General features: G+C 38.9%; 2 protein-coding genes across 3 annotated transcripts; both read left to right on the forward strand.

The window, feature by feature from the left end:
* Positions 1 to 1,374: 1,374 nt before the first annotated feature.
* On the forward strand, positions 1,375 to 9,744 carry LOC104422103 (NADPH-dependent diflavin oxidoreductase 1). 2 transcript variants are annotated; one of them, XM_010034330.3, is made up of 12 exons: positions 1,375 to 1,766; positions 1,954 to 2,031; positions 2,149 to 2,253; positions 3,147 to 3,238; positions 3,988 to 4,172; positions 4,484 to 4,581; positions 5,838 to 5,912; positions 5,995 to 6,105; positions 7,228 to 7,362; positions 8,100 to 8,219; positions 8,536 to 8,752; positions 8,851 to 9,744. In XM_010034330.3, exons 1-12 carry the CDS (start codon positions 1,623 to 1,625, stop codon positions 9,378 to 9,380), a joined length of 1,890 nt encoding a protein of 629 aa, XP_010032632.2. In that variant the 5' UTR covers positions 1,375 to 1,622; the 3' UTR covers positions 9,381 to 9,744. The 2 variants fall into 2 exon arrangements, with proteins under 2 accessions (XP_010032632.2, XP_018719631.2); XM_018864086.2 differs by lacking the exon at positions 1,375 to 1,766 and having other exon boundaries at positions 2,015 to 2,031; positions 2,149 to 2,227.
* Positions 9,745 to 10,812: 1,068 nt separating this feature from the next.
* On the forward strand, positions 10,813 to 13,863 carry LOC104422104 (30S ribosomal protein 3, chloroplastic). The gene is made up of 2 exons (XM_010034332.3): positions 10,813 to 11,153; positions 13,327 to 13,863. Exons 1-2 carry the CDS (start codon positions 10,893 to 10,895, stop codon positions 13,606 to 13,608), a joined length of 543 nt encoding a protein of 180 aa, XP_010032634.1. The 5' UTR covers positions 10,813 to 10,892; the 3' UTR covers positions 13,609 to 13,863.
* The last annotated feature ends 287 nt before the right edge of the window (positions 13,864 to 14,150 follow it).

Below are 14,150 nucleotides of genomic sequence, written 5' to 3' on the forward strand. Positions count from 1 at the left end.
ATGGATCCGCTCCTTGATCTTTTTACTTGGACTTAAGATCTTCAAACTAATGGAAATCAATCAAGGACTAGGTTATGGCAGGAGCTCTCAATAGCTCTTTCACTCCCCAACGTCCCGATTCCAACCTTCCCCCAAGGCTTAAGCCCATCCATGAATGTGAATAGTGCCTTGGACTTAGTCATATCTAGAACCTCCAACAATAGCTCGAAAAACTCTTGCACATACTTGTGAATATCTCCCTCGTGAGAGAGAAGGCGAAGCTTACCCGGGCTTCATTCTTGGCACATTCTAAGAAGAATTGCTTGCAAAAAGTGGCAACAAAGTCGGACCATTGAATGATCGATTTGACACCTTGCCTTTCATCATTACATTTACTCTGCCACCAGAGCAAAGCAACACCGGTGAAGTACATAGTCGAAGTGAGTAACTTAGTCTCACTACCCTTGATTCCCATGGCGTCGAAGCATTGCTCCATGCCACATATGAATTTGTCCAACTCTTTGGCAAATCAGTCTCCCTTGAACTTCTTTGATTTAGGAACATCCACCTTTAAACTCCACTAACCACCCCCTTGTGCCATGGCCGCTTTTGCAAGCCTTGAGTTCATCCTTGACCACCTTGTTAGCTTTGAATTCATCTTTGACAAAATTTTGAGCTCATCTTGCAAGTTATTGCTCAAGGTCTTGAGGGCATCACCCCTTTCGATCATCAATCTGACAACTGCATTCACGGTACCCAAAATTTCTCCATGGAACAACTCTTTAATCTTGTCAATTTGCTTCTTCACCTTCTCGCAGGAATTGTGCATCATCGATTTCATCCGAGTGAGTCTCTCATCAAAGGAGGACATGACATCCCTTGAGGAAAGCTCTCTTAGCCCTCACGCAAGTGTCCTTCTATTGGACAACCTTCTCTTGGTCCTTGTCATCAAGGATATTCTCTCGAACGCTTGGTATGCATCCCAAGCTTTTCTCGATCACACTGTTTATAACTTGCGCCGAAACCATTTGTCATAGGTTAATGCTTGAGATAGCAAATGACTAGCTCAATTACTATCGCTAATCATCCTTTAATCAAACAGTAAAAATTCACTCTCCCCAACTATCATTTATCTATTAAATACAATATTATCATCTATCTCATTAAATATAAAAAATATTTATACACACACACACACATTTCTATACTATCTTGAAAATTTTTTAAAAGAAAACTGATTATGTGACGGTCTTTAATATATTATAAAAATAATAATCTATGACCATAAAAAAATAAATTATATATAATTATAAATTATTATGAAATTCACTTTCAAGAATTTGAATATTATTTGGACTCCCGACGTACATCGAGCTGAATACGTACGCTAGCTCTTCGGCGGGTTTTGTCTTGAAACCTCCGGTCTGTGACAAACCGGCCCTCTTCTCCGTGCCTGCCTACACCCCGCCGGAAATTCCGAAACCCAAGCCGCTCGAGCTCGCCGGAGAAGAAAGAGAGAGATCACTCGGCGGTCACCGGGCGACGGCGAGTCTCGCCATCGGGGTTCAGCCGATCGTCGCTCACTCGTCGTGACCTCAATCTCGCTCCCGAGGGATCACGTCGGTTCGTATCCCCCAGGGGCCATGACGGAGACCAAGTCCAAGAAGCTGCTGATCCTGTACGCGACTCAGACCGGAAACGCCATGGACGCGGCGGAGCGCGTCGGCCGCGAGGCCGACCACCGGGGCTGCCCCGCTTCGGTCCTTTCCGTGGACGAATACGACGCCGTGAGTCTCGAATCGGCCTCTCCCGCTCGCATCGGCTTATTAGGATGAACGGATTGCGTTGTTTGATATTAGTTCGAGAGTCAGTGATGACTTTTCAGTCGTCCGTACGTTGATTTGCGATGGTCGTATCGTTCGGAGGCGATGCGTTGGCTCATGCTGAGTATGTGTTTGCTTTTATGCGTGGCAGAGCTTGTTACCTCTCGAGGATATGGTCGTGTTTGTGGTTTCGACCACGGGCCAGGGGGATCCGCCGGATTCCATGAAGGTGGGTTTAGGTCTCATGTTGGGTTTTGAGGCTTTCTGATTTCGAGTTGCTGTGGTGATTGGATTGGTTAGCGTTTGTAGCTCCTGACATTCCCTTGTTTTGTGAAAAAAAAAACAGGTGTTTTGGAGGTTTCTTTTGCAGAGAAATCTGAACCAGCATTGGTTGGAGGGAGTGCGTTATGCCGTGTTTGGGTTAGGTGATTCTGGTTACCAGAAATACAATGTAATCATGTTTTCGCTGCTTTCTAATGAGATTGGCATATATGCTTTAATGATGGCATCAAACATTCTGGCCCTGACTTCCACTGTCATGCAACTGCTGCTTCTGTGCTTATTCTACGGAAAATAGGAGAATTTATTGAATTTTGTGTAATAGGATTGTGACCTTTTGAAGTCCTAGGATGCATTTATGCCCAGCAAAGCAAATTGCTTTCAATTGAAGTTGATCTTCAAAGCATTTGGTGTCTGATGCTAATTCTGCTCTCAAGGCCCAGCACCATCTTTCTAATAATCATAGTTGCATGACAGCAATTTGATCCTTAGATGTACTTAGATGTAACTGCCAACATTGTTTGTGGGGATCATCTGGCGTCTATAAATTTTACCATTAGGTATTCTGAGTGTGTTAATCCATCATTGTTATATGTTCCTTGTCCCTTGTAGAATTGTAGTTCAAAGGAAGTGCTTAGAGTAGGTTTCTATTGACTTTTTATGGTGCCATTTGCTGGTATTTTTCTTTCCACAGGAATAAGCAACCATTTTAGTAATTTTCTTTTTGGTGGAATCAAGTAATGTTGCATATGCTTTAAGCATAATTGATAGTGTGTCAAGTTCAATGCTGTCATTGTAATTTAGCTTGAATTCTACCCAGACTTTGTCTTTTTTGTTATTCTTCAGTGAAAACGTATCTTGCCAACCATTTCTCTCATCCCATTCCTCTTCTCTTCCTGAATAATTCAGCTTCCTTCAAGTTTAAGTGCCTGGGTGTCTCTTGGATTCATCCTAGCTTTCAGTGCTACTTTGTTAACTCATACCATTTGTTGCAATATTCGTTTCTCCCTCTCATTTACTTCAGCTAGAGGAACTTATCTTCATCTTCATGACTGATGACTGCAGTTTGTTGCCAAAAAACTTGATAAGAGACTTTCTGATCTTGGAGCACAGGCCATTGTTGAAAGAGGTTTAGGGGATGACCAGCATCCTTCAGGGTATGTCACAGTACTATAAACTAAATCCTTAGTAAAAAATTGTTATGCTAGTTCTCACGCGATTAAATGGAGAAACTTTGCTTTGCAAACTATAGTCTTGGTAATCTATCAAATGACATTTTTCCCCTCGGAATGCAGCTTCCAAGTTCTGGCTAGTGTTATGGAATGTGACCGTGTGACTATGTGAAATCATTGGTATTTTCTGGCTCATGCTTTTGGAGCTCATCTTACCTATTTATTAGGATGGTTAAGTTTGGTGGCATGTAGTTCTTTGTCATGACTGGTTGTATTATATGCTTTCTCATTTCTATGTAAACCTGTCTTTTACGTTACTTGTGTAGTTGTGAACCACTGTTGCTTTTCCAATAATAAAACTTCAAATACACCGTCAGAGGAAAGTAAGTATATCTTCATGTCTTTCTTTTACTTTCGAACTAACATGGTTGATTAGTTTTTGAAATGCAGTGTCCAGTGTTTATGAGTAGCTTATGCCTCAATGAAATTGGAGCTTTGTCAACTGATTTTAATAGTTTTATTTGGTTTTCTTTTACAATCAATATTTTGTTGTGTTTAAGGAAGTGTGACTTAGAATCCCTTATTTATTGCACTGTACTTTTATTCACAATTGTTTCTCTGTCACTCCATTGGAGTTTCATGGTAGTTGACTCTTCATGCTAGAGTCTTTCACCTTAAGATAAGGTCAAAATTTGAATAAGCTAAGCAAACAAAATATTTATTTGTAATTCAAGGTATGAAGGTGCTCTGGACCCTTGGTTGTCATCCTTGTGGAGAATGTTATATCAGATGAATCCAAAGCTATTACCCGATGGTCCAGATTATGTGATATCAGATAAGAAATTTCTGGATCTGCCAAAGGTTCAGATCAGATACCATGCCGCTGATGAAGTGAATCCGCAATATGCAGTTGGTTCAGGTAATTTGGAATCTGTCTAGCACGTATTGATATAGGGTATACAAGTGGTGTGGATCTAGGTTAAAAAATTCAAGCTTAGCCAAAAAACGTACCGGGTGTCAGTCAATCAATCTATTGCTAGAACTAGATGTGCTGTTCTAGCTAAGTTGGGGTATTAGGAGTGTTAGTATACACGGTTCTTCATTGTCTGTACTAAGTAGAGATTGCAGGGTGCAAAAGAAGAGATCACTGAGTTGTTTATTCAATTTATTTTTATATATGTGTTCAGGCTGTATTGTCATTTGGACTCTTTTTCTTTCTCAATTTTTCAGGCGTGTCATGCACAGAGATTGAAATTGAGAAGGCTCGCTCTATGTCTCCTGCAAGATTCTCTGGTCGCCAAACAAGACCTGATTGCTTTCTTAAATTGGTAATGCCCTACTTATATGATATAGCCAATTTATAATTTGCAATTTCAACCCTTTGCTTTCGAGTTATGGTTGATTTTGTTATCAAACATATGCTATAACTTTGTCTTAACTCCATTGGGGGTGAGTTCAGTACTTCCAGAAGTGAGAAGGATAAGTAATCAAAAGCAAATAATCCAATATTCCAAGTAATCAAAACCAAATAATCTAATATATTGACAAGCCGAAGTTTCCCTATCAACCATAATCATTTGGCAAATCTACTAAGGCCTTGTTTGGTAAATTTTATTTCTATTCCCTGGAACAATTATTTATGTTCTTTTGTTCTAAGGAAAGAAAAAAGAACAGAAACTTGTTTGGTAAAATTTTTGTCCCCGGGAACAAAATACCTATTTTTTTGTTCTCAGAATAGATTTGGAACAAAAAAAAAAAAAGTAGAAAAAAAGTAATTTTTTATTTCCAGAAACAGTTTCTAGAATCTATTTTTTCTCTCCTCTCTTCTTTTCTTTTCTTCTCCTCTTTCTTTTCTTCTTCTTCCTTTTGGCTGCGCCGGCAACCTTGCCGGAGTGTCGTTGGCCCCCGGAGACGCCGAGCCTCGCCGGTGGCTAGGCGAGGTCGGGCCTAGGCCTCGCCCTCACCATGGCCACGAGAGGCTCCACCTCATCAGGCTAGGGCGAGGCCCCGAGCCTCGCCCAGCCGGCCACCAGCCACGATGGTCGGCAACCGGCCAAAGAGAAAAAGAAAAAGGAAAAAGGAAAAGGGAAAAGGGACAAAATAAGAAAAATAATAAAATAATTAAAAAATTAAAAGAAATAAAAGAAAATCTAAGAATCCTACCAAATGTGTTTCTATCCCGGGAATAGAAATTTTGGGAAATTACCAAATGCGTTCTTTTACTAAAAAGTTGTCCCTGAGAACAGAATCGGAAAAAACCATTTCTAATCAAAAATTGTTTCTCGGAACAAAAGCATATTACCAAACGCGCCCTAAATCTATTTCTTTCTTTCCTTCTTTTTCTTCTTCTTCTTCTTCTTCTTCTTTTTTTTTTTTTTTTTTTTTTTTTTTTTAATTTAATTACTACGTTTAAGTGAAGATGCATTGGTGATGCCCTTTTCTTTAAAAAATTTTGGTCGAAGCTGACGTGCTTAATGAGTGAAAAAGAATATAAAACACTTTAATGCTGTGTGCTGTGGAGCTGAATTTGGATTAGGAAAGCACAATTATATTGATTAATCCTTTTTCTTCTTTTCCTGAGTAGGTAAAAAATCATTGCTTGACCAAGGCAGGCTGTGGAAAGGATGTGCGTCACCTCGAATTTAACTTTGAGTCATCCGTAAGATTTTTAGATGTACTGTTCAAAAATTTTGGAGATTGATTTTCTCTTTCTCATATAACGTGTAATGATGAATTTTCAGGCTATTGAATATGATGTAGGTGATGTTCTGGAAATTCTTCCTGGTCAAGATCCTAAGGCAGTTGATGCTTTCTTGGAGTGTTGTCATTTGGACCCTGAATCATTCATTACGGTAGGGACTGTTGCAGTCAGACTGATTATTTATCATTACTGCCATGATCTTGCTGTAATAATAGGAAATTCTTCTTTAAAATGGACATATTCTTTGCTACAGTCACTGTGTTGTTCACCTCCTTTACGATTTTACTATGCATTCATCTCCAGCAGATTTTAGCTGTACTCTGATCGCATGCTTATTACGTTTCTGTGCATATGCAGCCACATATATCTATCGCTAATGAAGGACCACTATAAAGTATGTCCATTTGGACTAATAATTTGGAAGCTAGAGTATATGCTCTATGACTATTTTCCCTATAGAAGCCAAATAAGTATATTATTCTTTTGACTGGTCATGCTGTCTTTATGGTATTCTTTTTCTTTCGAATGTTTCACCTTGACATGCATGAGCACTCTTGGACAAAATCTCATGCAGGCACACATACTAAATATCTTGGTAATGGTGTTCAGATAATTCAATTCCTTTTCATATTTTGCTCCAACTGAAGAGCAGTGCTACTTGCTGGTTTCTTATCTTTTTATTACTAAATAAATTGCAGGTAGTTATTGTTCCTCATATTAGATTATAAAATCCCATCAATTACTCGTGCATAAAATTAGTTAAGCTCATTTTAGAGGGTTGTTCTAGTCTTCAATATCTTCCCTCCACTCCCTATAAAATTTTGGGCTTAATTCAAAGATAAGCCAATTAGATTTAGGGTGTGTCTTGATTGACTTTTACTTTATACTTTTTGCTTAATCAGAATTTCATGATGTACACATTTTGAATTTTATTGTATCCCAAAACACCTGAAACTTTCATAGCATATAAATGTGGCCATGTAAGTTAGCATTTTTTACTCATAACTTTTCTGGTATCAGATAGTATTTTAAGTTTTGGTGGGAAAAACTTTCTGTCTATACTTAAAACTTACATGAACAACCAATTATAATCTAGAGAACACCAAAGCACATAAAAAAATGCTATAATGACTAAATCTCGAATGAATCCTAGCTAATTATAGAAATCAAGGCAGAAAAGTCCCTTTCCCTTGAAGAACTGTTATCTGAGTTTCTCATACACCTCTGTGCATGATTACTAATTGCTGCTTGAAACCATTTTTCTATGCTTCAGATTCATCCAACCAAAAAGGATAATCGAGTTCTAGCCAATGGAACAAGGGCCTCAACAGTCCCCATCAAATTAAGGACCTTCGTTGAGTTGGCAATGGATATTTCATCAGCATCACCGCGACGTTACTTATTCGAGGCAAGAGTCTTTTATGTCTGACGTTAGAATCCCTATGCTTATCAAATTACGATCAACTCCTTTATGCACCTTTTTTTGCTTGTGAATTGGCCATGCTTTTTGGTGATATATTCTATAAACCTTGAATGTAAATTGACACAAAAGTAGAAGAAGAGTAGTTCATCTGCAAGATATTGATTTGTGTAGTTTCACTATAATTTTGGTATGCATATCGTCTTCCATGTTTCTCCATCCAATGATTGTTTTGTCCAAAATTTCTTTATCTGGACTGTTGTTTTTTTTTTTTGGTAAAGTCTTTATCTGGACTGTTGTTGTCTGCTGCTATATCAAAGAAAAAGCCTAGCATTGGGATTTGTTTGGCATATAAGTCACATGAGCAGCTTGATTTTAGTGAATATATGAGTTCAGTTTGAAATTTAAGTACTCATTGCTGTGTCGTATGATTAGTGGATTTTCCCTTTTGGGGGTTTAACAAGATTCCCTGCTATGTTTTCTCACATACCGTTTCGTACTGGTAAATACAATCTCGCCTGCATAGATTGAAGCTACATTCTCATGACCTACAGATATCCATTACTGATGCAAATTATGCTGGGAAATGCTGGAATAGATAGTTCATGAGCAGTAATAAATAGTTGAAATTTGTACCTATTGATCATGGCTTTGGTCTGGTGGTTTTTAACTCAGTATGTCTTGCATATTTTTGCTCTATTTGTACTAATAGCACCATCTATCAGGTAATGAGTTATTTTGCTACAGCCGAACATGAAAAGGAAAGGCTTCAATATTTTGCATCAGCTGAAGGAAGAGATGATCTGTACCAATACAACCAAAAAGAACGAAGAACCGTTTTGGAGGTGAGGAAACTAAATTAATTGTACGAGATTTTATTATTTGTGAAACATTTGGAAAGAAATCTTACCTTTCATGAATGTATTTGTCCTCAATATGCTCCACAAAAGAAATGGAGATTTTTTAGCTTTGTCAAAATGGTATAAAATCATTCTTTAAAATCATGGTATTCCTCCCTTCGATTACACTATTGACATCACCGCTTGTATATATGAGTGAGATTTATGCTACATTGAGGTATGTATCCTGCTAGAGGTTTTATGTTAATCTTTTCCCTGCATCAGGAGAGGGATTCATTAATAAATTTTCAATTTTAAATAGGTATTACAAGATTTCCCTTCTGTACAACTGCCGCTGGAGTGGTTGGTCCAGTTGGTTCCTCCATTAAAAACAAGGGCTTTCTCCATTTCATCTTCTCCTTCAGCCCATCCCAATCAAGTCCACTTAACTGTGAATGTTGTGTCATGGAAAACGCCTTTTAAGAGGAATCGAGCAGGGCTCTGCTCAATGTGGCTGGCCAATCTTGATCCTAATCAGGGTGAGTTAATAACTAGGCAGACATACTCTACAACAATATGTAGATGGAATTATCAATTGTACATATTGCAATGCTAAATGCTGAATCTGACATGGTAGGTGCTTGTATTCCGGCATGGTTTCAGAAAGGTTCACTTCCTCCCCCACCACCATCACTACCTCTCATCCTCGTTGGACCTGGAACTGGATGTGCACCATTTCGTGGTTTTGTCGAGGAAAGAGCCATTCAAAGTCGGTCTATGTGGACTGCTCCCATCATTTTTTTCTTCGGTTGCCGAAATGAGGAAAGTGATTTTCTATACAGAGATTTTTGGTTAGATCAATCACAAAATGATGGGGTTCTCTCTGATGCCAAGGGCGGGGGCCTTTTCGTTGCTTTTTCTAGAGACCAACCTCAGAAGATATATGTGCAACATAAGATACGCGAGCACAGCCAAACGGTCTGGAATTTGTTGAACTTGGGAACTGCTGTCTACGTTGCAGGTTCTTCAACCAAAATGCCCACTGATGTTTGGTCAGCCTTTGAAGACATTGTATCTAAAGAAGGTGCCGTTTCAAAGGAATCTGCTGGTAGGTGGCTTAGGGCACTGGAGAAGGCTGGTAAGTATCATGTTGAAGCTTGGTCTTAAATTTGTGTTGACTCCTCCTCAGACAGACATTGGTGGAGGATAATGAGGCTGACCCCGCCTTGCGTGGAAGAGCTGTTTTGGGGTACTTTGAGTTTTTCGATCTTCAAGCAACAATACACATCCTTCTTCTAATCAGAAAGTCGATTTTTTTCCCGGTGTTACCGGGCTTGCGAGCTCGAAGGAGGATGATCTTCATTTAATTTCTTAGAAACGCTTTACAATATGGTCTCTTGTAATTTGGTGCTCGATATGAAGGGCTTATAGAGATGTTGGAATGATTGTTGTGAAAGGAAAAAGTGGACTCCCGTCGAGATATATTGATTTCCAATATAAGATGTCCATGAGACGTTTGATTTCTCTGCCTTACGCTGACTTCAGAGGAATGTGGATGCCTTGCTTTTCATCCGCTCATCCGGGGACGTTAGCTGGGACTCGGGATGAGTCGAGACGCGATTCAGTTCTCTGCTTCAATTCGACTTGATTCTTCAGAGCTTAAGTACTTGATGAAAATATACTCATATATTAATAATGCAGGTCCGTAAGGGGGAAAAAGGAGCCAATTCATGTCAAGTATTTGATATCAATCAAGTATTAAACTGATGCATTGCAACCATTTTTAGCATGAACCCTGAAAAAGACTAAATTGCAGCTTGTTGAGCAAGTTGATGATCACGGATGGGATCGTAGGATCGCGGCAAAGTAGAAGGTAATTTTAACCTTCACTTTGATTAAAATTCTTTAACTTCATACCCGTAATGTGATTAGAACTTAAAAGTAAATTTCGTGGAAAACTATGCCAAACTCACAGGAACTTCTAAGGTACAATGTCACACCGTAGCCCTACAAATTTGAGCCTTTTAAATGGATATGAGAAAATCTCATACATGATGGTACCTTTGTTCATTGAAAAATATTTTATACTAGTTTAAAATTATTTATTTATTTATTTTTATAAGCAACACAAACAATCATTCTTAAAAAATAATTTTCAAATTATTCATTTTCCACAAAAATTATAGTTACTTAATTTAAAAATATTGCAAATAATCAAAATAACTATTTTAAACCAGTAGATAAAGTGATAGATTAAGAATTTTCCGTTTAAAAGTACAAATAAATCTATCTGTTTAATTCCAAATTAAGCCATAAGAGGGAGTAATGCAATTTTATAAATATGTCCATGTCGGAGTTCCCAAAAGAACAAATAATTTTTCTTCATGAAGAATTTTTGAAGAAAGATTGGAGGTAAACATGCAAATATTACCCGCAGTGAAAACTGCAAATTGACTCTAATAATTAATTTCAAATTGGGCTGGGCTGAGAATACTTTCATCATGAGCCCAATCAGTCCATGAAGTGAGGCCTCAACAAAAAGCCCAATTCCTTTCTTCCCGAACATCATCTTATCCTCCCACCATTATATCACCAAAATCCAGAATCTCCCTCTCCCTCTCTACATTTGAGACTTCCCTCGCTCAAAGCTTTGATACAGTTTCAATTCCGTCCAAGACAATGCTGACCATGGCCGTAGAACCCAAGGTCAGCGCCGCTCTCGTGCAGCGCCCGCCGTTCCTCTGCTCGGACGTTGTCTCGAAGCCGTCCAGAGCTTCGTTCTTCGCCGCGAGGAAGACCGGGCGTTGTGCTGGACTCAAAGTGGGTCGTTGCGGGTCGAGAGGAATCAGAATCTCGGCGGTATCCGCGGCCGCCGAAGCGGTCGCCGCGGAGGAGACGCCGGCGGCGGACTCTTCCCCGGAAGTCGTGCAGGACAAGGAGGTGGAGCTTTCTTTGTTCTTTTTCTTTTCTTTTTTAAAAAAACTCTTTCTTTGTGTTCTAACGATAGTTTTCTGTGTTTGTGGTTATGCCTATGAGAATTGCGACAGAATGTTCATTGTTTGGCCCAGGATGTGATTTGGACTCTTTTTCTTGTTATGCGGCTTAGCTTGTTTGGGGAATGGAGTGATCAGTAGCTGATAAAATTAGAGGAAGCATTAGCTCAATCTCAAGTAGGTAGCTAAGTTCTAATACAATTGTGGATTTCCAAATCGGTTTATGGAAACTGAGGAGGGGAGGATCAGTTGGTTGAAGATCATAGCGTAAAGCGAAGAGCAGCCTGTGGAATCAAATCCTGTACTATAGCAATGGCGTTACACCTGAAAATGTTTTACACTTGTTGCTCTATTTCGCTCCTAAAGAATCAGTTGATGTTATAACATAGTAATGTCCCAGCAGTAATTGACGCATTTGGTAGGGGACAATAAGGAGGGATAAGGAGATTGAACCAAGTGTTTAAAGAGGTTTGGCTGTACATGTGTATATTCTCATTTCCAGCTCTAGGGGCCTCGAACTAAAGCTGAGTTCCACTACTTCAATCAAGCAGTACAGGAGTTGCAATATATTTTCCCCTGCAACAGTAGCAGTTGCTTCTGTAATTCCCCCCTGGATACAAAACCACCTCCCTTTCTGAACACCTCCAGTAAGAACACAACCTGATTTGTGTACAACTCAAGTACAGTGAACCCATTCCTTCTCTATTGACACACTGAGTGGCATTATGCTTTTCTTCTCATAAAAAATTTAGTCTCAATTTCACAAGTTTTTGATCCCTCAAAATGTAATCAAGAAATACTCTTCAGAAATTCGGAAGTGTATAAATAAGAATAAATGTGATAATCAGGGTATGCTTCTTTGGGTGCTGTCTTGTCTTAGCCTTTTTCTCTTTTCCTCCACTTCAATTTCCAGCCCTTATATGCTTCAAATTTGAAGATTTTCCTTATGATCCACTAGCTGTTGCATCTTATGCTGACTTTCATTAGGATGTGCATTCATGTTTCTAGAATTCTTAGTAGCTTGATTGTCAATCACATAAACAACTCTCCATATATGTGCTTCAATCAAATTTTAAATCACATCTTCAAGCCAACTAGCCTTTTCTCACATTTAGCGATTCCCTAGCCCAAATTTTTTTCAAATAACTGCAAACAGGATCAGATATGCAGATTACAAGTCCCATAAACCAATGTAATCAATCTCCAATCACCTTGATCCTCTCCTTAATAAAAAGATATCTATCTTTTGTTTGGTCTATCTTTGATCAATGCAATTTCATCAATCAACTATTTGTGTCTCGCATTGAGTTGATCCAAATTCAAAATTTGAAAAGTTGTTGGTTCATTAGAGCACCTCATGCTACTAAGTGACAACACTTCCCACTTCTATTTTTTGTAGCACTTCTTTATGTTTCTATTGTGACCTCCTCATGGAGATTTTGCTTCTGTGGTTTATTGCATTAGTAATTGAAGTTTGTTATCAAGCTCTGTGTTAGAATGTATAATTGAAAGACTTGAGTTAGCGGGAACAGAGACTGCATGTATGTGAGGCACATTATAACTATGTATTGAAGCGGCGTGAGAATATGATCGACACTCCCCTCGCATGTAAGCTGATCCTTTACAGTCACACAGCTCAAGCTCTGTTATTGTGAAATGGGCACGACTCTTATTTTCCGTGAGCTGGTTGTTGTGAATCCAACATGAGGAATGAGTTTGAGAGGGCAGTGCTGGGATTCAACCTCTTGACTTGTGCTCTGATACTATGTAAGAATGCCCAACCCAAAATTTTAAGTCAATAGGTGGAGGAAGACTGTGTGTATAAAAGACGCATTATGTATTTATACAATTTAAAAGTATACTTAACACTCTAAATCTCCCTCATGTTGAAATTCATTATTTTCGCATCTGACCTTCTCTTTGCTTACCAAGGACACACAACTGGGAAATTAGAGACACAATTTGCACCTTTGTGAGCTTGGGGCACTTGTTTGATTTGCTGATATTAGTCTGTTTGCATCTTTAGGTTCTTCGGTTTTTTTAAAATGCATCCTTGCTTGTTTAACAGGTCTGTTTGTTGGAATAATTTGTTTTTATATTTATATTTTTGGATGGTCCAGAAGCTTGGAGTGGTTGTAAAGCCAATGGATAAACCCAGACTTGTCTTGAAGTTTATTTGGATGGAGAAGAACATTGGGATTGCACTAGATCAAATGATACCTGGTCACGGCACAATTCCGTTGAGTTCCTACTACTTTTGGCCAAGGAAAGATGCGTGGGAGGAGCTTAAGGTCTTACTCGAAAGCAAACCATGGATTTCACAGAAGCAGATGATTATTCTTCTTAATCAGGCTACTGATATCATTAATTTGTGGCAACAGAGTGGTGGTGATTTATCGTAAGCTGTAGCAGTAGCATACTGGAGTCTGTATTTCTGTGGTCTATTTGATTTTACCGGTTGTTATATCCAAATTAGCCAAGTTTCATCTAATCCGGAACACTTGTAGCTTCTGTTAATGTGTATTCTTCCTGTTGTATCAGCCTATCAGGTTCTGTTTAATTACGTATCTTATTTGAGGTAAAGTTGAGAGTGGAGCATAATGCATTGGGTTCGATACTATACAAAATTCCTGCTGTAATATATTTTCTACCGCAAAGTCCTGGGTGGCTCGATGCATTTTTACCTCTTTGATTGCGGCTGTTTTGCATATGACTTTGCTTTTCTGCAGTCCAGTGATAATGTAACGGGCGTGAAGGAGAAACTTCTTCTGGAGCCCTACACGCGCAGAAATACCTATGCTACAACAATCTGGGTTCCTTTAAGCAAGTAATTCATTTTGCCCAGCTTTACTAGTTTCTGTACAATCAGTAGGGAATGGAACCTGCGTTCTTCACACCATGCGAGAATTAGCTCTGGATGAAAGCTGGTAGGGGTACATACTAA

The sequence above is a fragment of the Eucalyptus grandis genome, chromosome 10, assembly GCF_016545825.1.
Source record: "Eucalyptus grandis isolate ANBG69807.140 chromosome 10, ASM1654582v1, whole genome shotgun sequence".
Classification (NCBI taxonomy): Eukaryota; Viridiplantae; Streptophyta; class Magnoliopsida; order Myrtales; family Myrtaceae; genus Eucalyptus; species Eucalyptus grandis.

Coding starts and splice junctions, on each gene's coding strand:
- LOC104422103 (XM_010034330.3), top strand. CDS start 1,623: ATGACGGAGACCAAGTCCAAGAAGCTGCTGATCCTGTACGCGACTCAG. Junction 6,106..7,227: donor ACCCTGAATCATTCATTACG/GTAGGGACTGTT, acceptor TCTATGCTTCAG/ATTCATCCAACCAAAAAGGA. Junction 8,753..8,850: donor CAATCTTGATCCTAATCAGG/GTGAGTTAATAA, acceptor CTGACATGGTAG/GTGCTTGTATTCCGGCATGG.
- LOC104422104 (XM_010034332.3), top strand. CDS start 10,893: ATGCTGACCATGGCCGTAGAACCCAAGGTCAGCGCCGCTCTCGTGCAG. Junction 11,154..13,326: donor AAGTCGTGCAGGACAAGGAG/GTGGAGCTTTCT, acceptor TGGATGGTCCAG/AAGCTTGGAGTGGTTGTAAA.